The 24,435-nt window shown below is 36.9% G+C and overlaps 1 protein-coding gene across 3 annotated transcripts in view; it reads left to right on the top strand.

Moving 5' to 3' along the window:
• The window catches only part of UBE2D3 (ubiquitin conjugating enzyme E2 D3), a 34,278-nt gene extending 15,828 nt beyond the window's left edge, over positions 1-18,450 (top strand). For 2 of the 3 annotated variants that reach the window (XM_010363327.2, XM_010363328.2), the window contains exons 3-8: positions 2,722-2,785; positions 2,873-2,904; positions 9,847-9,924; positions 10,917-11,022; positions 13,304-13,397; positions 15,356-18,450. In XM_010363327.2, coding sequence (XP_010361629.1) covers positions 2,722-2,785; positions 2,873-2,904; positions 9,847-9,924; positions 10,917-11,022; positions 13,304-13,397; positions 15,356-15,401 — 420 coding nt within the window. In that variant the 3' untranslated portion in view covers positions 15,402-18,450. The remainder of the gene's footprint in view (positions 1-2,721; positions 2,786-2,872; positions 2,905-9,846; positions 9,925-10,916; positions 11,023-13,303; positions 13,398-15,355) is intronic. The other variant, XM_010363326.2, reaches the window with a different exon arrangement.
• The last annotated feature ends 5,985 nt before the right edge of the window (positions 18,451-24,435 follow it).

Here is a 24,435-nt window from a genome sequence, read left to right as displayed (position 1 = left end):
TGAGAGAGCTTCTACTGAAAACTCTGCATTTTGTGTCCTTGACTTTGCACAGGGAGGCAAAAGATCACAGTTGAGGAAAGAAAGTGCATGTACCCACTTTGGAAATCTGTTTCCATTTTTAAATTCCTGCAGTTATGGATGCCTTGATATTGTGGTAGACAGTTGATAATGGCCAGATTGTTCTGTATTGTAATTTTTTGTTTCTTTTTATGGAGAATGGGGTCTCCCAATGTTATCCAAGCTGGTCTCAAACTCCTGCGCTCAAGCTATCCTCTCACCTCTGCTTCTCTATCATATATTTTTTATTTAGGCATCTTTTCTTCTGCTTTCTAGTACTTGGTCTTTTGTTTATGAGTACATTCAGCTTTTCTGGGTTTTTTTGTTGTTGTTTTTGAGACAAAGTCTCACTTTTTCCCCCAGGCTGGAGTAGTGCAGTGGTGCGATCTGCAGCCTCTACCTCCCAGATTCAAGTGATTCTCCTACGTCAGCCTTTTGAGTAGCTGGGATTACTGGCGTGCGCCCCTATGCCTGGCTAATTTTTGTGGTGTTAGTAGAGACGGGATTTTACCATGTTAGCCACACTGGTCTCGAACTCCTGACCTTAGGTGATCCGCCCTCCTCAGCCTCCCAAAGTGCACTGCGCCCAGCCTTGCTTTTTTGGTCTTGTATTTTGTTTCTGAGACAGGATTTTGTTTTTTTGTCTCAGACAGCTCTGTTGCCCAAACTGGAGTGCAGTGACATGATCATAGCTCACTGCAGCCTTGATCTCTTGGGCTCAAGTGATCCTCCCACCTCAGTCTTCTGAGTAGCTAGGACCCCAGACGTGCACCACCATGCCTAGCTAACGCTTTTGAAGAGAGGGGGGGTCTCTCTTTGTTGTTCAGACTGGTGTCAGTCAAACTCCTGGGCTCAAGCGATCCCTGTCTTTGCCTCCCAAGGTATTAGGATTACAGGCATGAGCCATGTACCTAGTGGTCTTCTGCTGTTCAAATGGAATCCTAAACCTTACCCTTCATTGTTATTTCCATGTTTATATGAGAAAGATATAGTAGTCCCTAGACTTAAGGGGTGGCCATTACTGACTTATGCCATAGACTAAAGAGAAACTGTTAGTTTGAAAATGTTGAAGGCAGTAGTGTATTAACATTGGTTCTATTTATTGTCTTTTTTAAACTTTTGATTATTAGACATTGGCTATATCATTGGTAAGATGGAGCTGTACCATCTTAAAAATATTCTAATAAACTATATTTTCATAGTAGATAATTCATATTGTTATGCACAAGTCATGGAATGGTGAACTACATACCTGTTGGAAATAAATCGTTCATGTGGAATTGTGCAGACTGTATGTTAAGAGCAAACATCTTTCTACTTACAGAAGTAAGCTCTCAGGGTCAGAATTTCAATCATGAGGTCAGGAGATCGAGACCATCCTGGCTAAGATGGTGAAATCCCATCTCTACTAAAAATATAAAAAGTTAGCTGAGTGTGGTTGCGGGCGCCTGTAGTCCCAGCTACTTGGAAAACTGAGACGGGAGAATGGCATGAACTTGGGATGCGGAGCTTGCAGTGAGCTGAGATGGCGCCACTGCACTTCAGCCTGGGTGAGAGCAAGACTCCATCTGAAAAAAAAAAAAGAATTTCAATAGTTAAAAATTGATGTTGAGCCAGGCATGGTGGCTCACGCCTGTAATCCCAGCACTTTGGGAGGCCGAGGCGGGCGGATCACGAGGTCAGGAGATCAAGACCATCCTGGCTAACATGGTGAAACCCCGTCTCTACTAAAAATACCAAAAAAATTAGCCAGGCGTGGTGGCGGGCGCCTGTAGTCCTAGCTACTCCAGAGGCTGAGGCAGGAGAATGGCGTGAACCCAGGAGGCAGAGCTTGCAGTGAGCCGAGATCACGCCACTGCACTCGAGCCTGAGCGACAGAGCAAGACTCCCTCTCAAAAAAAATAAAAGGATGTTGAGTTAAAAAAAAAAAAGTTGAGAGAATAGGGAGATTAGAAAACAAAAAGGGTACTTAGCCCCATGAGAGTGTTTTTGGTTTTCAGGTGGAAAATAGAGTTAGTGGATTGGGGAGGAAGGATGGTTCAGGAAGAACAAAGAATTTTTTTTTTTTTTTAATTATACTTTAAGTTCTAGGGTACATGTGCACAATGTGAAGGTTTGTTACATGTGTATACATGTGCCATGTTGATGTGCTGCACCCATTAACTCGTCATTTACGTTAGGTATATCTCCTAATGCTATCCCTCCCCCCACCCCACAACAGGCCCCGGTGTGTGGTGTTCCCCTTCCTGTGTCCAAGTGTTCTCATTAGAACAAAGAATTTAAGACAGTTGAGGGCCTCTGAAAGTGGTCTTGGAAGTTCAACAAATAACATGAATGTTGAGCTCTCCCTGATCTAAGCTCTTAAACTGTGATAATATCTAATTATAGCTATTTTGGTTTGTAAGAGGTCGGCTTTTGTTTATGCAAATAAAAATTTTGTATCAATGTGTGTGCATACATATTTTTATGAACTCTAGCTTTAAAGATGATTGTCTCAGCATATGTTCAGGCATGTTTTCTTTCTCCTAATGAACTATATTATTTATGTGAATTGTGATGGAGTGTTCCTTTAAAAATAGGGTGAAAGTGGCTGAAAGCAATAGACTCACTTACGTTTTCTTAAATTAAGCTTATGTGACTCACCCATTTTCTGTCTTGGTATAGGAACTTAGTGATTTGGCCCGTGACCCTCCAGCACAATGTTCTGCAGGTCCAGTTGGGGATGATAGTAAGTAACTTTCAAGTTGATTTTTATGCCTAATTTTTTTTAAGCTTGTGCATTTTTAGATAATCAGATTTTTTTTTCTTTTTCTAGTGTTTCATTGGCAAGCCACAATTATGGGACCTGTAAGTATTAATAATTTATAAATTTAGTTTTAAGTGAAAATCCAGCATTGATTTGGTTGTAATTTTTAATTTGATCTGTAGGTTTATCATGTAGTTAATTCTGTTTTGGAGATTCCATAGTTGTACTGCATTTGAAAGAAACAGCATATAATGAGTTAGTCATTTGTTACGTGTACTTTGTGTCTATCCCTATGTTCACGTCTAGAGTATAGCCATCTCTATGACCTACCAAACATCTCTGTATCTCAGTTCAGTTTTTCTTCATAGCACTGCGTAAAGCATTGTCCTGGAACTTCCTGTTATTTATAGAGACAAAGTTACTGGCTCTGATCCTGCCATGAGTTGTGTTACTCAGAGAGTCTATTACTGTAGCTCTCAATAATGTAGCTTAATTGTATTTTGATATTTGATTCTTTATAGAACTTCACTTTATGCAAAATTTGAATATATTTAGGCAGAAAGTGATATTTTGAATATAGCAAAATTCCTTTCTATCCTGGGTAGATAAGCAACTATATGCTGGATAATTGAATATTCAGAATTATGGATACCATCTAAGAATTTCAGAGAATTAGAGCGCACTAAAACATCCTGGGGTAAGACTGTATCTTACACAAATACTTAACTTTTTTTTTTTTTTTTAAACTTGGTAAGGAGCTTAAAGATTTGTTTTCTAAGTTACTTGTGTATCTTACTGAAAACTTTCTTCCCTTTTTGGTAGTTTTATAAGTAACATAAAGAGCAATAATGTACTAGATGAGACAGTGGTCAGTAAGTAATATTTATAATTCTAAAGGAAAAAATGCTCTTAGAGTTAGTAGATGGGTTGAATCAACATTATTTAGTAATTCTAACTTGAGTCATTTTTCTGTCTCAAATGTGAGTACATACTGTGTGCCAGGTAATAAGGATACAAATGAACGTAATAGACATCCCTGTCAATCTTATAGGGAACTTACACTCTACTAGTGGAGACAGATACCTAAACAAGTGCCGAAGTGTGATAAGATGGAAAATAAGTGACTGGTGAATGAAGTACTGAGTAGGAGAAATTAATGGGGAATCATAGCAGGGAGGATTAATTTAGAGTAATTAAAATGTTAGTGCCCTAAAGGGAGAGAAACTAAATCAAAGTAAGACATGGCAGGGGTACAAATATTAAGTTTAATACTTAAATGTCCTGGATCATTTTAATAAACTACAAAGCCGGAATTGTGCATTTCGTTATTACAGGACTACTTTTACTGTTTTAAATGTTATTTTGTTTTAAAAGTACTTACTTTTATCTAATTTGGTAGCAAAATTGTGTAATTTTAATACACGCAGTTAAATGTCGACTTACCCAGTTTGGCCCACACAGTGTTTTTGAAAGTTGGCAGTCTTCAAATAAAAGCCTTCTGAGTAGGCCCACATTCCATAAGCAGTAATGACTTGGGATGGAATGACAGCTGCCTCCCTTTTTTAGATGGGATATGTGTTTACCACAGTGCCTACTAGGTCAATTCCATATTATCTACCTGTGTTTTCTAAAGCAGTTGCTTTTGCAACCTCTAGAATTTTCCCATTTTGGATTACCAATTTTCAAAGAATTCAATAAAAATGCCTTAAAATAAAGTTCATCTTTGATTCAGAGCGTAGTTGATAGTTTGATTGTAAAAACTGTCAATACTAAGAAAGCACAGAAGTGTTGGTAATTAAGACTTGTAATTGGATGGTGTGCAGAATAAACCAGCTCCTTAAAACTAGTTGGTTTTTCTACTTGACAGTTTAGACTTTGTTGTTTTGAACAACACACTAGTTTTTCCCAAAAGGCAAGGAGCATACCTATAGACAATCAAAAGGAAACATGAATAATGAGTGTATGGTAGTAATTTTTTTAGAGAATGATGCTTATTCTGCAGATTTTTTTTAGCAGTTTAATTTGCTTTTATTTTCAGAAAACATTTACCTTTTTTCTTTTTTAAAATATATCAGATGATGGCTGTTCCTTGCTGAATTCTTTTAATATAATGACTAGCAGCTTTCTGCTTTTACAAACAAAAGCATGTGATTTTCAGAACTATTTAAATATTAACGTGATCAACCGCAACTGCTGGGTTTTGCTTTGGTAGCAGTACTCGCTGAAATACGTTTTCAGTTAAAAAGGTTAGTTCTCACTGTTGGCTGGGTAATTTCAAGAAGGAGTCAAAGGTTATAAAAATCCACCCAAAGTATGGGTATTGTCTTGCACATAAGTAAGCACATAATTTAGATGCCAGCTTTAAATAGTTAACTATATGCTTACTATGGAGTGCACCAATGAAACAACTCATTTTGTTTTTTTGGCTTCTGAATACCTCTTTGTGACAAAGCATCACTGTATAAGATAAATAGTAGCTTATTTTGTGAGTGTGGTTACTCTGTGTAGCAAGCAATTGTGACCCAAAGCAACCTGTAAATTACAGATTTAGTGGGAGATCTAGATAGACAGTTAACAACGTCACTTTTGCTTTGGACTACTACTTAGGTCCCTTAAAGTGGTACCAGTGCCACAGAACTGAAGATTCCTGACTTTCTAGGGAATATACCATCTAATTTTAAGTTTCAGTAGAGTAACTTTGATTTTAGTGAATTGTTGGGAAATCCTTTAGATCTTTTAGTTATGTAGCAAAATTGCTTGGTTTTAATAATCAAATGTACTGGCTTATTCTTTCTGAAAATAAACTACTTCGAAAGCACAACTATTGACTAAAAACTAAACCTTTGAAAGAAATGACAGCATTGCTAGTTTTTGTGTGTGGTTTTTTGGGGGTGGGAGCCGGGGGTACTATGTTACGGTTAGTTTCCAACAAGAATTGATGCAATTAGAGGACATTGACTTCCTCACCTATTGCCTCTGATATTTACTTGCTTAATTTTTTTTATTGGAAATGGAGTTGGCAGAAAAATGGATTCAGAGAACACTACTAACTTCCACCTAATCTATGACAGAGATGTAGAACAGAGTACCTGTGAAAAATGTGAAAGTAGCTGAAAAATGTAACCTTTGGCAGCCTGAGCGTAATCAGCCAGAAAAACTATCTGAATTAAAATAATTGGCCCATAGGTACTATTTTATTTGGTCCATAAGGGTTATTTTTTCAACTTTCATTTCAAGTGTATTATGTCATTTCCCACATAGGTTACTGATACCTGAAGACTTTTTGCATCTTTACCTTACTCATTCAGGAGCTTTGTAGTCTAATAAAAGAGAAATATAAGTAAATGTTAGATATATGGGTAGGTAATGTAATTATGTGCTTAAAGAGGTATAAAAGAAGAGTAGGGAGCAGATAAGACAAAGGAAGGGCTATATTATAAGGAAGAATATTCCAAGTAGGGGAGAGGAAAAGATGTGTTATCCATGTAATATTTTATGTGCAGTAGAGAGCATGTTCTATAGAAGAAACAAGATGAAACTAGATTGATGGGCACCCAGATCATAAAGCACCGTCTGTACTTAGGAGTTGAAATTATATCTTAAAAACTATGGTAGATTTCAAGCAGGGGAGAAACATTTTTAAAAGACCACTTTATTATCATTAGGGTGGAGGTATAATCATTAGTAAGCTATTGCCATAATCTAGGCTGAAGATTACATCGTAAACTAAGATAGTGACAGTGGCATAAAGGAGAGGCAAGGTCAAGAAATTTTAAAGGTCTTATTTGATAACTATCTTGACTCTGAGATGAGAGAGGAAGAAGTTGATGATGAGATCCTGGTTTGTGGCTTTCAGTTATGGCTTGCTATTAATAAACAGGAAAAAAGGAATTGAGGAGACAAGGAGTTTGTTTTGGACACATGAGATGAGATATCCAAGTAGGAATACCAGTAGGCATTTGATTTTATGCCCTGGAATGAATAACTGCACCAGAGATGTATTTTGCAACTCAAATTGTTACAGGTCAGCAGTTAAGAGTGGAAAATCAACCTATAAGAATACCAACATTTTTAGCTGGGTGTAGTGGTGCATGCCTATAATCCCAGCTTCTTTGGAGGCTGAGGCCCAAGAATTTACTTGAACCTGGGAGGTGGAGGTTGCAGTGAGCTGAGATCACGCCACTGCACTCCAGCCTGGGCAACAGCACCACTTTAGAAAAAAAGAAAAAAAAAAAATACTAACGTTTTATTGCCACAGAAAAGCTGAGGCACTGTGAGGGAGCAACTTTGCCCTGATGAGAGCAAAACAGGTAGAATGTTTCTGAAGAAATCTAATATAAATTCTGGACTTGTAAGATTTTAGTCGATTTCCTGATCACAGTGTTCCTTATTCTTCGGGGTTTTGTTTCTTTTGGTGTAGTTTGCTGCTGATCCATAATAGAATTTAAATATCATAGGGTCTCAGTTTTTTATATGGCCTAGTTTCATTATCTCTGAACCTTGTAGTTCTTTCTCTTTGGTATGGCAGAACTTTAATGTTAAATTGTAACATTGAAGTATTTTGCCTTCTTTATAAAGTTCTTTTTTTGAACAAACAAAATGAAATTTGGCTTTGCCTAAATCCCATCAGCAGATTGCCTTTATTTCAGAAGCAGTCGTAGACAGCATTTGATTTTATGAAAATTGAAATGAAAGCTTACGAAGAACTTCTGGAATTGGGTTATTAAAACTTCAATGTTTGGGGCCGGGAGTGGTGGCTCACAACTGTAATCCCAAAACTTTGGGAGGCCAAGGTGGGTGGATCACTGGAGCTCAGCAGTTTGAGACCATCCTCTCAACTAAAAAGACAAAAAAACTCCGTCTCTACTAAAAAGACAAAAAAAATTAACTGACTGTGCTGGCTCACTCCTGTAGTTCCAGCTATTCAGGAGGCTGAGGTGGGAGAATCACCTGATCCCAGGAGGCAGAGGATTGCAGTGAGCCAAGATCGTGCCACTGCACTCCAGCCTGGGCGATAGAGCAAGAACCTGTCTCAAAAAAAAACAAAACTTTGAGATTCCCTTAAGTTGTTAATATTACACAGAAAAAAACTGTCTTGTATAGTATTGGATCGGTGAAAGTATATGCTATTTGAAGCATCTATTCAAAGTTAATACAACTATATTTAACAAAGATACGTTAATCTAATAAACTCAGGTCACATTCTAAGTGACTGGAGTGTTTTTCTAGTTCCATATTTTACAGAAAATATGAAAAGGGGCTGGGCACGGTGACTTATACCTGTAATCCCAGCATTTGGGAGGCCGAGGCAGGCGAATCACCTGGGGTCAGGAGTTAGAGTTCAGCCAACATGATGAAACCCCATCTCTACTAAAAATAAAAAAATAGCTGGGCATGTTGGTACACACCTGTAATCGAAGCTACCGACGCGGCTGAGGCAGGAGAATCTCTTGAACCTGGGAGGCGGAGCTTGCAGTGAGCTGAGGTTGTGCCATTTTACTCAAGCTTGGGCAACACAAACACAGCAAGACAATATTCTATGTCTCGTTTGTCCCCTGTCCCGTTCCCGTTCCCCCCCTCCACCCCCGCCAAAAAAAAAAAAAAAAAGGAAAACTTGGGAGTAGGAGAAGGACTCAATTTAAATAGAAGCTCTGGCTGGGCTTGGTGGCTCATGCCTATAATCTCCACCTTTTGGGAGGCCGAGACAGGTGGATCACAAGGTCAGGAGGCCACAAGACCAGCCTGGTCAACATGGTGAAGGCCAGTCTCTACTAAAAAGACAAAAATGAGCTGGGTGTGGTGATGCATGCCTGTAATCCCAGCTACTAGGGAGACTGAGGTAGGAGAGTTGCTTGAACCCAGGAGGCAGAGGTTTTGGTGAGCTGAGATTGCGCCACTGCACTTAAACCTGGGCGACAGAGTGAGACTCCGTCTCAAACAAACAAACAAACAAAAGCTCTTACATTTACTAGTTGTATATTTCTTTGAACCTGATTCTTCATTAATAAATTGACCTTTCTTCTTTGAGCTCCACATGTCCCTTGTTCATATTTCATGATACCTATAATATTTCATTGCAGTTACTTTACATGTCTATCAGAGTTTAAGCTCATAAAGATAAAAAAAATTGCTCTTTGGATCCCTTACACACATACAAGGAGTTAGATTAATTGAATTAATGTTTAATTATTTTACAGAAGGGTAGGAATTAGATGAGCTGTGTGTCAGGCCTATTTTTTATGTGCTTGACATCCAGAATGGACATAGTGAAAGGCTCATATAGCTGTATATACAAAGCCTTTCTAATAGAGGGGAGTGAGTGTTGGTAAAAACCCAGTTCATGTAAGTTTTAAAACTTGTCTTCGGATTGGTTCTTTGCATACTCAGAGGCAGTTAGGCATTCCACATTTTAGCTTTAAATTCCCGAGTAGGTCAGTATCTGGTCATTAAGTGGTCTTGAAAAGAATTGTGTTTGAATCTTGGTTCTATCATTTACCATTTGTACACTAGACTAAGTTCTTTAAGCCTCATTTTTCTCATGCATAAAACAGGGACAATGTATCTATTTTCTGGTGTTGATTAAAAATGGGAAGCTTAGGCTTTTCTCTGTTCTCTTGAAGGTGTGTGTTAGTTACCTGGAATAGCTTACATTTGGTTTGCCATTGGGCAGAAGGGACTGTTGTAAAGCCATTTGTACACATCTGACTATTGGAAGAAATAATCTACACATGTAAAATTTTATTTACAGATTATTCTGAAAGGTGATGATGTAGGCTTTATTGCTATGTGTACTTTTTCCTCTGAGAATTGAGATCTAGAATACTTGTGTTTCTTGATAACTTTAAAAAAATCATTTTGGTGACCTATGTTGTTTTAAGTGTTTTTTTTTTTCTATTAGTATAGACTGAATTTTCATGGAATATTTATTACAGTGTAAATAAGTGATTTTGGTTCATTATTAGAGAAATGCTTGGAAACAAATGTTACAGAATATTTAGCAATAATATTTTAAATTTCAGTTAAGCATACTTTTCTTTTTACAGAATGACAGCCCATATCAAGGCGGTGTATTCTTTTTGACAATTCATTTTCCTACAGACTACCCCTTCAAACCACCTAAGGCAAGTATTTTCCCTCACAATCTGTTAGTATAGATTTATGGTTTATTTCAAAGGAATAGAGCATTCTTGGACGATAGGGTTCTGCCTAGGCTGAATATATATGTTGAATTGAGGCACTGATGTATAGATGATGACTCTTAAACTTTGGTTTAAAGAGCTAGACCTCAGTTTGAACTTTGTAAATAGGAATAAGGTTTGCCTTTTTCTTAATGTTGCAAGATTCAGACCATGTGGAAGCTCCCCCTTCATCTGTATTATTGTTACACAGATTCTGATTTTGGGCTTTTGTCGTCTTGTAGGCATCAAATGTCCAACTTCAATTTATATTTGCATGTATTGTTACAACATATGCTTATTATGCTTATAGTTTTGTATACGTAAGTATAAATTTATGCACTGAGTTGATTGGTTTATAGGTATTAAAAGCATATTATCCTTGACTTTCAGTCATTAACATAAATTCAACCTGTATGAGTAACTAGAGAAGGTAATATACAAAAGTCATGAGCATGTCACTATAACGGTCTTTAGTAATGTTACAGGTGCAATTTGTGATGGTTTCCATTTTTGTGATTCAAGTTTCTGTTTTATGTACGGTGGAAATGAAGACTCATGCGTACCTGTGTAACTTAATGAAACTTTAAATGAGATGGTCTACAAATTTTGGTTACATCCAAAAGTTAGGGCTGTTTTAAATGAATGTGTTAAATACATTTAAATTGCCCTTTGATTCATGACATGGTAGGGCCAAAGTAACCTTTAGAACTTTACATCATATGAGTAATGAAATTTTTATCCAAAAGTTCAGGTTTCTGTTTTAAAGAGAGGAGGCAGGGGGGTTATGGTCAGATTGTAAAAATCAGTTTCTATGGTATTTAGAACTTGTATGCTAATGGATGACATTTTTAACATTGTGACTTGATTATTTTAAGTTTTGCTTTAAAAGATGTTTGTTTTTATTTGAATAAAATACTTAAAAGTTTTTGTTTTAGGTTGCATTTACAACAAGAATTTATCATCCAAATATTAACAGTAATGGCAGCATTTGTCTTGATATTCTAAGATCACAGTGGTCGCCTGCTTTAACAATTTCTAAAGGTAAAAATACTTCTAGTGAAATAGTCTTAAATTGTTCTCATTTTCTAATAAAATTTCATTCTTAGATCTACTTATCTGATTATTTTTATTATGCCATCTTTTTTCGTAAGAGATGGGGAAGCAATAAAGTTATTTTTATCATTTTTGTTCTTCTAGATGGTGGTGATTAAAGATGCTTTGTAAGAAGTTGTTAAAATTCAAATTGGGGTGGGTAGGCATTATTTGCCTAATGAGTTACCTTCATCTCATCTTACAGTAGCAAAATTTGTTTTAATTGACTTCTGTATTTTTCGATCCCAAACCACTTGGACATCTCACACTAACTTGTTGCCTTTTTACCAAGAATGGTATAATATACCTAAACTTAATAGAGCTTTTGAATCCTGAGGTTTCCACTCTAGGAAAATTCTGATTTTGCTTTCCTGGGTTAATTTTTACACAAATCTTTAGTCATGTGTTATGTAGCCATGACAGGTTATTTCTACCTAATGACAGTCTAAAGTTGTATAATCTTAGATCTGTAGATCAATTCTGGTCTCCTGCTTTTAATAGGCATCCGTTACGTTATATGTAACAGGCTGTCCAGTCTCTGCATGAATATCCTAGGTGGAGTTATAATAATTAATAGTATTTCACCATTAATTGTTTTATGATTTTATGAGTTCAGTAAGTAAAAAATAGCTTTTTCAAAAGGCAAAGCATTGTATAAAAGTTTCATCTGCTTATATACTGCACTTGAATCTCATGGAGGGACTACTCTGTAGCAGCAGCATTTCCCAAACTTTATTGAGTAGAATCATTTAAGGGAGAAAAACAACTTGGGCAGATGCTGCCATAATTCAAGTGGTTTTAAAATTTTAGCCGGGCGCGGTGGCTCACGCCTGTAATCCCAGCACTTTGGGAGGCCGAGGCGGGCGGATCACGAGGTCAGGAGATCGAGACCATCCTGGCTAACACGCTGAAACCTCGTCTTTACTAAAAATACAAAAATTTAGCCGGGCAAGGTGGTGGGCGCCTGCAGTCCCAGCTACTCGGAAGGCTGAGGCGGGAGAATGGCGTGAACCCAGGAGGCGGAGCTTGTAGTGAGCTGAGATCTGGCCACTGCACTCCAGCCTGGGCGACAGAGTGAGACTCCGTCTCAAAAAAATATAAAATAAAATTTTAGACCTGTTTTTCACCCTCCTGGATGCTTTCCAATTTCTTTTCAAACCATGTTCCGTACCTGAATATCAGCTTCCAAGTTTTTCTACTGCTGGAAATGTACCGTAACACTGAAAACTGTTTCTGTAAGGGCAGATTGAATTGGTATTGTTTTGTCATTAAAACAGCTTGCTTTTTTGGCAGCCATACTTTGCTAACTTACTAAACTAGCAGTCAGTCACAACTGAAGCTACCTTTTTTCTGTGAGTTATTGTATAGCCAAGTGTCCTATGTTAGGTAATTTTTTATTTGTTCTGCTGTATTTGGGTTTGAAATTAAATTTGCTATAGTCAGTAAATATTTATGTGACAGTGTTGTCTTTTTTGTACTATTGCTTTTTAAAAAAAAATTGGTCAGAACCATTTCAAGCATTTATATCTTAACATTTTATAACAGCACCATATATGGTGACTGGCACATAACAGGCACTCAAAGTGAATGCAGTCTATATTCCTTCATGCTTGACATCTTATACATCAGGATGTTGAACTGGTTAAGGTAAGAACTAGAGCTGGTGACTCATTTAGTACTAAAGAGATTTTGGCATTGTTGTATTTAACTAGTGTTCTTGGGAATATGGTTTCTTGCTTACAAGTTCAAGGAGACAAAACATTTAGTGGAGTACTTGAAGGTTTTTCTCAGAAATTCCCAAGACAATGGCAAAGAATGGATTTTTCGTCATGCTTAACAGCTGTGAATATGGCATGAGTATTACCTGCATATTCTTGCTGAAGTCCCCCCCACCCACCCACACAGAGTACCAAGAAACTCCCTAAGTTCTAATATCATTTATGCCTATTTAAAATATATATATAAATATGGCATCAGTTGCCTATCTTAAACTATTTTTATGACTAGTCAGCAGTGAATCTGATGCCACAAAACCTTGTTTTTATAGCACTTCTTGCTTACCAGGAGCTTGTCGTCTATGAAACAAAATCTTTGTAAAACTATGTCTCATTGAGATAGAGATACAAACTAATAAGTCTTTTGAGGATTGAGGTTTGTAATACACAGTTTAGAAAGATTTATTTATCCAAACTCCTGAAACTGGGTAACAGATGTTTTTGTTTTCTTGCAGTTCTTTTATCCATTTGTTCACTGCTATGTGATCCAAACCCAGATGACCCCCTAGTGCCAGAGATTGCACGGATCTATAAAACAGACAGAGATAAGTAAGTATATTTAAAAGTTATTATAAAAATGGTTTTACTTAATGAGTTAGGCTCATACTTTGCTTGTGACAATGCCAAGAAGACTTGATATTTAGTAAGATGATAGTTAAAATATGCAGAAAGCTATTGAAATGTGGTTTTTAAAAAAAACTTAACTAGGCTTTAGCTTATGTGACAGTGAATGCTCCCCTCTAAAGTGTATTTTTTTTGGTTTTTTTTTTCCTAGCGTGTTACAGTATCACTTTATTCTCAAATTTTGGGGAAGAAAGCAAATTTTTCTTTACCCCAAGCATGTTTTTCCAAAAAATGTTAGTACTGTTGTAAAAATTTGGTCTAAATTTCTCAAATATTTGAATCATATTTATGTTCAACTTAACCATTATAACTTTCATATGTTATAATTAATGCTAAGTGTACTTGTTCAATTAGGTACAATAGGTTAGCAAGAGAGTGGACAGAGAAATACGCTATGTTGTAGGGTAAGAGGATCTGCACTCTATGGTGCGCTTATTCATGGTACTGCCAGCACTTGAGTGCTGCATGCGTTAAGGCACTGTATTAACTAACAAAAGGTAACAGATGTGGTAGTCTTCTGAAAACTGTACATTTAACTGCTTGATCTCTGTTTAACGTGGAAGTAAATATCTGGTAGTCGTTATTGCTTGAAAGTATTGCATGGCAAAGCAGTTATTATATAGCACTAGTAAGAAATGGGAATTTATGTAGTATCTTTTTCTTTCAAACTACCATGGTGTTTAAATTTTAGCTTAAGACTTTGTACCAATCCTATACAGAATGTGGTGGTTTAGTTCAGATTTTGCCAGGAGATAGTATATAAGGGAAAAACACTTTTAAGCCTAAGCATCTAAACTAAGTGTTCATTACTGACAAGCATGCATTAGCGTCAACTGTACTTTGTGGCTCCCTGGAGGCTCCCTGTATGCTAAATACAGCCTTTGTTTTAAACTGCTGGCTTTTTGAGAGAGTATCCTTAGGAGATGACAATGAATTGGTAGATAACTTTTTTAAAAGTTTAGGAAAGTTTTTGGACCATTTTGGTTCTTGGTTTGAAATAAAGCTAGTTAATATTTAAACTATAAATATAAAATTTTTCCTGTGCATATATATATATATGTATACATTTCTTAAGGTTATCACTATTTTTTGTTGGGGTAAGTAGTCTGTGGCATGAATATAATCCAGTGGGAAGCTGATAGTATTTTTATCAATGTTAGTAGTCTTCCTGAGTAATAACTTTGCTTGTGTGTGAATTACCTGTTGATCTTTTTAAACAAAGATGCCCTTGTTGTACTCAGCAGGTCTCAGTGGTGCTTATTAGCCTCAGTTACCACACTTTTTAAAAGTAACACGTGATTCTGATGAGTATAACCACTCACACACACACCCCTTTTGGAAATTACTGCCCTTTGTCATTCTGCCCAGTGTCATCTTCCCCTTCTGCCTCTACCTAAGTTCCAAAGCCATTTCTTCTTATAATATCCAGGACCAAGTAATTTCCCAAACTCCAGGATTCAGATAAAATTGTTTTACTAAAAGCCTGGTTCTGGCTTTGTTGGAAATTTCTGTGGATAGATACAATGTGTATACTATTTTAACATTTGTCCATAACTGTAAAAATTTTTTCATGTTAAAATTAGAGCATGAGCTCGGTGGTAGAGAGAAAGGGTCTTTTGATTTTTGTCAGCCTCCCAGTTTTCAGTGTTGCTTTCTTAATTGTATTAAAATACTGCTTTCAGAGCATCAGGCTCTCGTTTCCCACGTTGCTTTGAGTACCAATGCTATTTCTCCCTTGTTGGCTTTTATTCTAATCATAGTCATTAGAAATGACTTCATGATGAGTCTGGAGATGATAAAAGGGAAATCTTTCCTTTCCATTTAAAGTATTAGGAATTCTTTCACTTTATTTTAACTTTTAAAAATAACATCTTTATTTACAGGTACAACAGAATATCTCGGGAATGGACTCAGAAGTATGCCATGTGATGCTACCTTAAAGTCAGAATAACCTGCATTATAGCTGGAATAAACTTTAAATTACTGTTCCTTTTTTGATTTCCTTATCCGGCTGCTCCCCTGTCAGACCTCATCTTTTTTAATTTTATTTTTTGTTTACCTCCCTCCATTCATTCACATGCTCATCTGAGAAGACTTAAGTTCTTCCAGCTTTGGACAATAACTGCTTTTAGAAACTGTAAAGTAGTTACAAGAGAACAGTTGCCCAAGACTCAGAATTAAAAAAAAAAAAAAATGGAGCATGTGTATTATGTGGCCAATGTCTTCACTCTAACTTGGTTATGAGACTAAAACCATTCCTCACTGCTCTAACATGCTGAAGAAATCATCTGAGGGGGAGGGAGATGGATGCTCAGTTGTCACATCAAAGGATACAGCATTATTCTAGCAGCATCCATTCTTGTTTAAGCCTTCCACTGTTAGAGATTTGAGGTTACATGATATACTTTATGCTCATAACTGATGTGGCTGGAGAATTGGTATTGAATTTATAGCATCAGCAGAACAGAAAATGTGATGTATTTTATGCATGTCAATAAAGGAATGACCTGTTCTTGTTCTACAGAGAATGGAAATTGGAAGTCAAACACCCTTTGTATTCCAAAATAGGGTCTCAAACATTTTGTAATTTTCATTTAAATTGTTAGGAGGCTTGGAGCTATTAGTTAATCTATCTTCCAATACACTGTTTAATATAGCACTGAATAAATGATGCAAGTTGTCAATGGATGAGTGATCAACTAATAGCTCTGCTAGTAATTGATTTATTTTTCTTCAATAAAGTTGCATAAACCAATGAGTTAGCTGCCTGGATTAATCAGTATGGGAAACAATCTTTTGTAAATGCAAAGCTGTTTTTTGTATATACTGTTGGGATTTGCTTCATTGTTTGACATCAAATGATGATGTAAAGTTCGAAAGAGTGGATATTTTGCCATGTTCAGTTAAAGTGCACAGTCTGTTACAGGTTGACACATTGCTTGACCTGATTTATGCAGAATTAATAAGCTATTTGGATAGTGTAGCTTTAATGTGCTGCACATGATACTGGCAGCCCTAGAGTTCATAGATGGACTTCTGGGACCCAGCAGTTTTGAAATGTGTTTATGGAGTTTAAGAAATTTATTTTCCAGGTGCAGCCCCTGTCTAACTGAAATTTCTCTTCACCTTGTACACTTGACAGCTGAAAAAAAAACATAACATGGGAGTAATAATGGGTCAAAATTTGCAAAATAAAGTACTGTTTTGGTGTGGGAGTTGTCATGAGGCTGTGTTGAAGTGACTTATCTATGTGGGATATTGAGTATCCATTGAAATGGATTTGTTCAGCCATTTACATTAATGAGCATTTAAATGCAACAGATATCATTTCAGGTGACTTAACATGAATGAATAAAAGTCAATGCTATTGGATTGTTTTTTGTTTGACAAGTGCTATCTGTGCCACTAATTTAACTTCTGTAGTAACAAGGGCATTACCATTCTTCACCTTTCCTAATTCTGATCCCATAGTTTTACATGTTTCCTGGTTATTTTGATTTTGTCCACTGCTTTATTTCTTAAAGTTTTAGCACATCTGTGAATCTTCCACTTCCACATTTTTGCACTGCTTACACTTATGTGCAATCTTATTCCTTGTCTGCACACAGATGTGGAAAGCTAGAAATAAATGTTAAAACTTACTTTTTATAAACATTTTAATATGTAGTTTGGACATGATTTATTGACTTGAGGTTCTTCTCTAAACTGGAAGTGAAATGCATGCCTTCTGAAGATGTTCTGGCTTTGTTAATTCTGCAATCATTTCATTGGGAAAAAACCAGCTATGCAGTTTTTCCAATGAGTGAATTTTTTCATTTTGTCTTTTGCTTAAAATGGCTCCTTCAGGGTAGATGTCATACTGCATAACTTTTTTGGATTCAAATTATGAATGAGAAATATTAGTTACATTCTGCTCCGCAAGGTAAGAAAAACTGCTCTTTGGCTCTGTTTTCAAAATTACTTCTGAGATGCATATACTCAAAATAACAGCTTTAGTAGGCATATCACTTCTTGAAAGCCAAACATGAGTGTAAAACACTTCTATGGAACACAGTGGATCCCTAATTGGCTTTCAAATTGACCTTTATAGCCTTAGACAACCTTAGGTATTTACAGAGATGACTTCTTTGATTGTCATAACAATTAGTGGATGTGTCCAGTTCTCTGTATCTTTGACTTGATGCTTTATACATCATTTCATTTGTTGCTTCTAAGGGAATAAGCCATAGAGGCTTCTCCAGGTTTAAAAGAACAGTGAAGTACCTGGAAAACCAACATTTTTGAATGTATGGATACTGGACATGAAATCATGTACAATGAAATCTTCAAAAGAATCTAAGAATTTGCCCTTTCCCCCACTCCACCCAATAATTTGACATTACTAGTGCCATGTATAGGACCCAACTGAGTATTAGAATCATTTTTGACTATGTCTGTGTATTTCCTAGATCTTTTAATGCGTAAACTCTAAGGTCCAGTTGGCCTGTTAATTGGTAAATTTACATTTTAAGTGACTCAATTTGTTTTTCCTGGGCGAGTTTGCAATGTGATAATCAGATTTTTTAAAGCTGATTAATTTGCTTTCTTGTGTGGGTGTACTCACATTTTAAAGTATGAACCACAGTTAACTAGTGGTCTCAGGGGTAGTGAAACACTCACTTTTTTTTTGTTTTTTGTTTTGGCTTTTTTTTTTTTTTTTTTTTTGAAATGGCTTAGTTGAAGTATACTTAAAGGGACTGATCATGCTGTGTTAGTGATTTGGGTGGGGAGGGGGGGTAACTCAAATTAGCCATGTTTTGTGTTGGCATAACAAAACTGTTAATGATTGTTGATTACACTTTTAAGTGAATTTGTCTTTTATGAGGAACCCAGTGCAAGTCACTAAATATTGTCTAATAGTGACATGTGCATAAGACTTGTAATAGCTAAAGTTAATTGAGCTTAAAGGAATTGTTACCATTAAAGTCTGTGTTTAAAGACACTTTGGTCTTACTCGGTAATTCCAGCTAACATGAAACCCACACTTGAGCTTAATATTGCGTGTGAGCTCGATTTTGAATTTTATACAGTTTAAACTATGAAGAAATTAAGGTGGTGGTTCTCAAAATGTTTCTTGAGATAACAATCTCAGCATCATTTGGGAAATTCTTTGTAATGTAAGTTGTCAGGCCCCACCCCAGTCCTGAATCAAACTGGCGTGGAGCCCAGTCACCTATATTAAAACCGCTCCAGGTGATTCTGATGAATGGTGAAGATTGAGAACCATTTTCAGAAGTCTGTTCATAGCATTCCCTTGTAACAGACTACAACCAGTAATCCTTTGACTCTACAGCTATTTTTTATAGCTGTTTTTGGCTATAGAGAATGTGTTTAAGTATTACATTTCTGATAACTGACAATTTCCTAGTACTTTGAATTGTAATACAGTACATTGATTTCCACATTTACACTTGGAATATTAAAATATATTAACATCTTACAATTGGCTAATTTGAATAACCATGCTGGCATAGAATTCAGCCAATCATCAAGTATTTAAAAGTGATCAGGTGCAAAGATTTACCTAAGTATTGTGTTAGCTAGCTGAACAAATCTGAACCCAGATCCCATTCTGTGGCCTGACACTAGGCAGTTTTTCCAAGTGGAAATGATGCCATGTTAAGGGTGTTTGCAGTGTCTGACAAATATTAAATGTTCCCAAAGGTGGCTATTAAGACTTATCATGCTGTCCCATTGTAATGGAAAAATAAACGGTTAAAGGTATTTGGAAGTAACTTTAAAACATGACAGTGCCCCCCCCCCCACCAAGAAAAAAAAACTGGAGGAACCATCTTAACAAAAAGACTTAAATATATTGAAGTTGGCTGAATGTCTTAAGTCCCTAGAAATTATTACTCTGTTGCATTATTTCTTGCTACCTTATAACTACTTGCTCATTTCTGGCCTCAGGTTTGAAAAATTTTATATGATTCAAGTATACAAGATGTTTCTGACAATTGTTCTTTTACTTCGGATGCTTCAATTAAAATCCCACTGTCAATATCTAGCTCTTCCCAAACTGTATGCTATTTATAAATGAGATTTTTTAAGAGCCCTCTTTTCTGTATTGTAAAAAATGTTTTTATGAAATTTACATTTTTGCGTACTACTGTCTGATCCTCTGTAGAACTTGATTTCTCATTTACCATATCAAATTTGTAGTCAAGGCTGAACAATGAACTTTCATGTCATACTGGCTTAGGAGCCCAGTTAACCACTGTCATTTACTAACCTTCCAGCTATTTCTCCTGAGCTCCCATATAACTTCTATTCATTATCCACATGACAATCTAAAGGACGTCTTTTAAAATGTCTAAAACTAGCCATATGTCTACAAAGACATACACATACACATATACTATTACCCCATGCTCAGTAAATATCAACATTGAATTGCACTGGCCTAAAACCTAAGCACCAACTTTGACTTCTCACATTCCACCTTCAATCAGACTTAGCAGCAGCCTTTAGAATCTGCCCATTTACCATGCTCACTGTTAGCACCATGATCTAAAGCTGTACTATTTATTTGGATTATTGCAATAGCCTCCTGAGTGATCTCCCGCCTTGCAGCAATCTGTCCCCCACACTCAACCCCTTTAAACCATATCAGATGTCATGGCTTTTCTCCAAACCTAATGGTTTCCCATCTCATTTGGAGTAAAAACACAAAGTATTAAAAGTAATGTACAAGACTGTAGATAACTTTCTTGCCCACTCTTGCCTCAGCTTAATCCCCAATTCCTTGCTTCCCTTACCACCATTCCAACTCCCTCAGCTCAGTCACGTGGGCCTGCTGAGACTTGCAAATATGTGTGAAGATGTTTACTCTTCCTCTTACCTTTGCCTAGGATGATCTTACCCCACATACCATACAGCTTCCTTTTCCCTAATTAGGTCTCTTCAAATACCTTATCAGAGTAATTTTTCTTAACCATTCTATATAATAACGCCAACACAGCATCACTTCTATAGAGTACATCATGACATACTCAGTTTTATCTATCTTACAGGTAATAATTGTCTCGCCCTCAGCCCCACCCCAGTTCTATGAGGACGGATTTTTCTCTCATTAATTACTAGATGACTACTTGGCATATTTTAGGTGGTCAGATATTTAACACACAAATGCCTGAGCCAAATGGTAGTCTGTCAAAGGTACATATACTTGCCATTTGTATTCTTGGGGAAAATGTTTAATCTGCTTGCTTCATTTCTAACTCCAAACGAACAAAGAAAACTAATATACTATTAAAAAGTTATTAATCAGACCTTCTTTATTCTCTATTGTAAGTAAAATAATGCAGTTCAGATTCTGTCAGCCTGGATGATTACCCTGATCAATCCTGTGAAAAATCAACCAGTTGCTGGGGGAAAACCTTTTTTTTTTCCAATGTGTCAGTGTTCTATCAAGAAAGGAAGGTGTACTCTCAGATCAAAACCAAACTGAAACCAAGAACCCAGAGGAAAACCGAACATACCCAGAACCAGCTTGCATTTTGAATGAAGTAACCCAAGTGAGCTTTTTTCATTTTTTCTTTTTTTTTCTTCAAGACAGGGTCTTGCCCTGTCACCCAGGCTGGAGTGCAGTGGCACACCCCTCGACCTCCTGGACTCAAGCGATCCTCTCACCTCAGCCTCCTGAGTAGTTGGGGCTACTTACCATGTTGCCCAGGCTGGTCTTGAACTCCTGGGCTCAAGCAGTCCATTTGCTGCAGTCTCCCAAAGTGCTAGGGTTACAGGTGTGAACCACCATGCCCAGCTGACCTTTAATTTTCATGACTCTGGCAAAGCCCAGAATGCACCCAAAAGTGGTGTCAAATAGGAGAAACCCATTCCTAGTACAACTAGGACTCTACCTATCTTGAAACTTGGTGCTCTGTGGCAGGAGAATATTGCGAGAATTTGTAATAACAGTTTGGGCTTTGTAAAGATTTGCAGCCTTAGGTAGTTCCAGAAAATTCAAGCAGAGGATTTAATTTTTAGAGTGATTCCAAATTAGTAGAACAGCCAGCTACTGGCAGAAGCAAACACTATAGGAATTCCGTAATAGCTCACATTTTAAAACCAGCAAGAAAAAGTACAAGGTAATGTAGCACCATGAGTTGCCAACCAATTTGCAAGAATCAAAACAAAAACTTTTAATTTTTTAGATTGGAAAGGAAGAAGACTATTAAGTGACATCTTGTATATGGAAAATCCTACATAATTCATAAAAACCACTTAGAGCTAATAGAATTAGGCAAATTTAGGCCGGGCGCGGTGGCTCAAGCCTGTAATCCTAGCACTTTGGGAGGCCGAGACGGGCAGATCACGAGGTCAGAAGATCAAGACCATCCTGGCTAACACGGTGAAACCCCGTCTCTACTAAAAAATACAAAAAACTAGCCAGGCGAGGTGGCAGGCGCCTGTAGTCCCAGCTACTCGGGAGGCTGAGGCAGGAGAATGGCCTGAGCCTGGGAGGCGGAGCTTGCAGTGAGCTGAGATCCGGCCACTGCACTCCAGCCTGGGTGACAGAGCAAGACTCCGTCTCAAAAAAAAAAAAAAAAAAAAAAAAAGAATTAGGCAAATTTACAGGATACAAGATTGGCACACAGAAGTCAGTTATATTTAATTTGTTTGTAAGCAATCCATAAATGAAGTTAAGAAAACTCCATGTACAATATCGTCAAAAAGAATAGGGGTCCAGCACAGTGGCTCACACCTATAATCCCAGCACTTTGGGAGGTCGAGGTGCGCACATCACTTGAGGTCAGCAGTTTGAGACCAGCCTTGCCAACTTGGTGAAACCCCATCTCTGCTAAAAGTACAAAAAAAAAAAAAAAAAAAAAAAAAAAACGCTGAATGTGGTGACATGCACTGCTGAGCCGGGAGAATTGCTTAAACCTGGGAGGTGGAGGTTGCAGTGAGTCGAGATAATGCCACTGCACTCCAGCGTGGGTGATGGAGTGAGACAGAAAAAGAAAAAGAAATGTAATCAAGGAAGTGCAAAAACATGTACACTGAGAACTATCAAACTTCTGAAAGAGAAGTCCTGAATAAATGAAAAGACATCGTGTATTCATGGATTTGAAGATTTAATATGCTGAAATGACTGATTCTCACAGCAATCTACACATTCAATGCTATCAAAATTCCAATGACTGTTTTGCAGAAATGATAGAATTTAAGAATTCATACGGAATTGCAAAGGACTGCAAAGAGCTAAACAATCTAAAAAGAATGAAATTAAGGAACTCATACTTCCCTATTTCAAAAATTAATACAAAGCTACAGTAATCAAAATAGCATACACAGGAACACATAAACTCATGGAATAGAATTGAGGGTCCGGAAATAAGCCCATACACTTATGGTCATTTGATGTTTGGCAAAGATGACAAGACCATTCAATGGGAAAGAATAGTCTCTTTAACAAAATGGTGTGGAGACAACCAGGTGTCTACATGCAAAACGATGAATTTGGACTCCTACCTCACATCCTATACAAAAATTAAAATGGATCAAAGTCACAAATTTTAAGAGCTAAAACCATAAAACTTAGAAGAAAATGAGTGTATCTTTGCATTCTTAGATTTGGCAATACTTAGAGATGACACCAAAAGCACAAACAACCGAAGAAAAAAGAGAAATTGGACTTCATTAAGATTATAAACTTGTGTGTGTCAAAAGACATAAAAATGAGGCTGGGCGCAGTGGCTCAAGCCTGTAATCCCAGCACTTTGGGAGGCCAAGAGAGGCAGATCACAAGGTCAGGAGATCGAGACCATCCTGGCTAACACAGTGAAACCCCGTCTCTACTAAAAAATACAAAAAACTAGCCGAGTGAGGTGGCGGGTGCCTGTAGTCCCAGCTGCTCGGGAGGCTGAGGCAGGAGAATGGCATAAACCTGGCAGGCGTAGCTTGCAGTGAGCTGAAATCGGGCCACTGCACTCCAACCTGGGCAACAGAGCGAGACTCCATCTCAAAAAAAAAAAAAAGGATAACCTACAGAATTGACAAAAATTTTCAAATAATCTATCTGATTAGGCTCTAGTATTCAGAATATATAAAGAATTCTTAAAACTCAAGAAGAAGACGACCCTATTTAAAAACAGGCAAAAGATTTAAACATTTTCCCAAAGAAGATACACAAATGGCCAGTAAGTATATGAAAAGATATTCAACATACTAGTTATTAGAGAAATGCAAATCCAAACCACAATGATGTATCACTTTACCCCATAGAATAGCTATAAAATTTTAAAATAGAAAATGTGTTGGTGAGGATTTTGTGAAACTGGAACCCTTGTACATTGCTGGTGGGAATGTAAGATGGTGCAGCTTCTGTGGAAAGCAGTTTGGCAGTTCCCCAAAACGTTGAACATATACAATTATTGTATGACTCACAATTTCATTCCTAGTTATATACTCAAAACAACTGAAAACAGGTATTCAAACAAATACTTGTAAATGAATATTCATAGCAGCACTCACTATTCACAGTAGCCAAAAGATAGAAACAATGAATGAATAAACAAATTGTGGTATTTCCATACAATGGTATATTATTCAGCCACATGAAAGATTGTAGTATTGATGCATGCTGTAATGTGGATGGACCTTAAAAACATTTTGCTAAAAGAAGTAAAACATAAAAGGTTACATATTGTATAATTTCGTTTATGTGAATATCCAGAACAGTTCCATAGAGACGGAAAGCAGATTCAGCTACTAGGAAGATAGGGAAATGGGGAGTGACTGCTTGATGGGTATGTAGTCTCTTGTGGGTGATAAAAATGTCTTGGAACTAGAGGTTATTATGGCTATACAACATTGTGAACACAAGAAATTACACTGAATTGTGCATTTTAAAATAGTTAATGATATGTGAATTTCACCTTAAAAATAATGAGCTGCAAAAGATAGTAATAACCACACTTAC

This window comes from Rhinopithecus roxellana, chromosome 2, assembly GCF_007565055.1.
Source record: "Rhinopithecus roxellana isolate Shanxi Qingling chromosome 2, ASM756505v1, whole genome shotgun sequence".
In the NCBI taxonomy this organism is placed as follows: Eukaryota; Metazoa; Chordata; class Mammalia; order Primates; family Cercopithecidae; genus Rhinopithecus; species Rhinopithecus roxellana.
The sequence above is the reverse complement of the archived record's forward strand: the minus strand, read 5'-3'. Positions and strand labels throughout refer to the sequence as shown.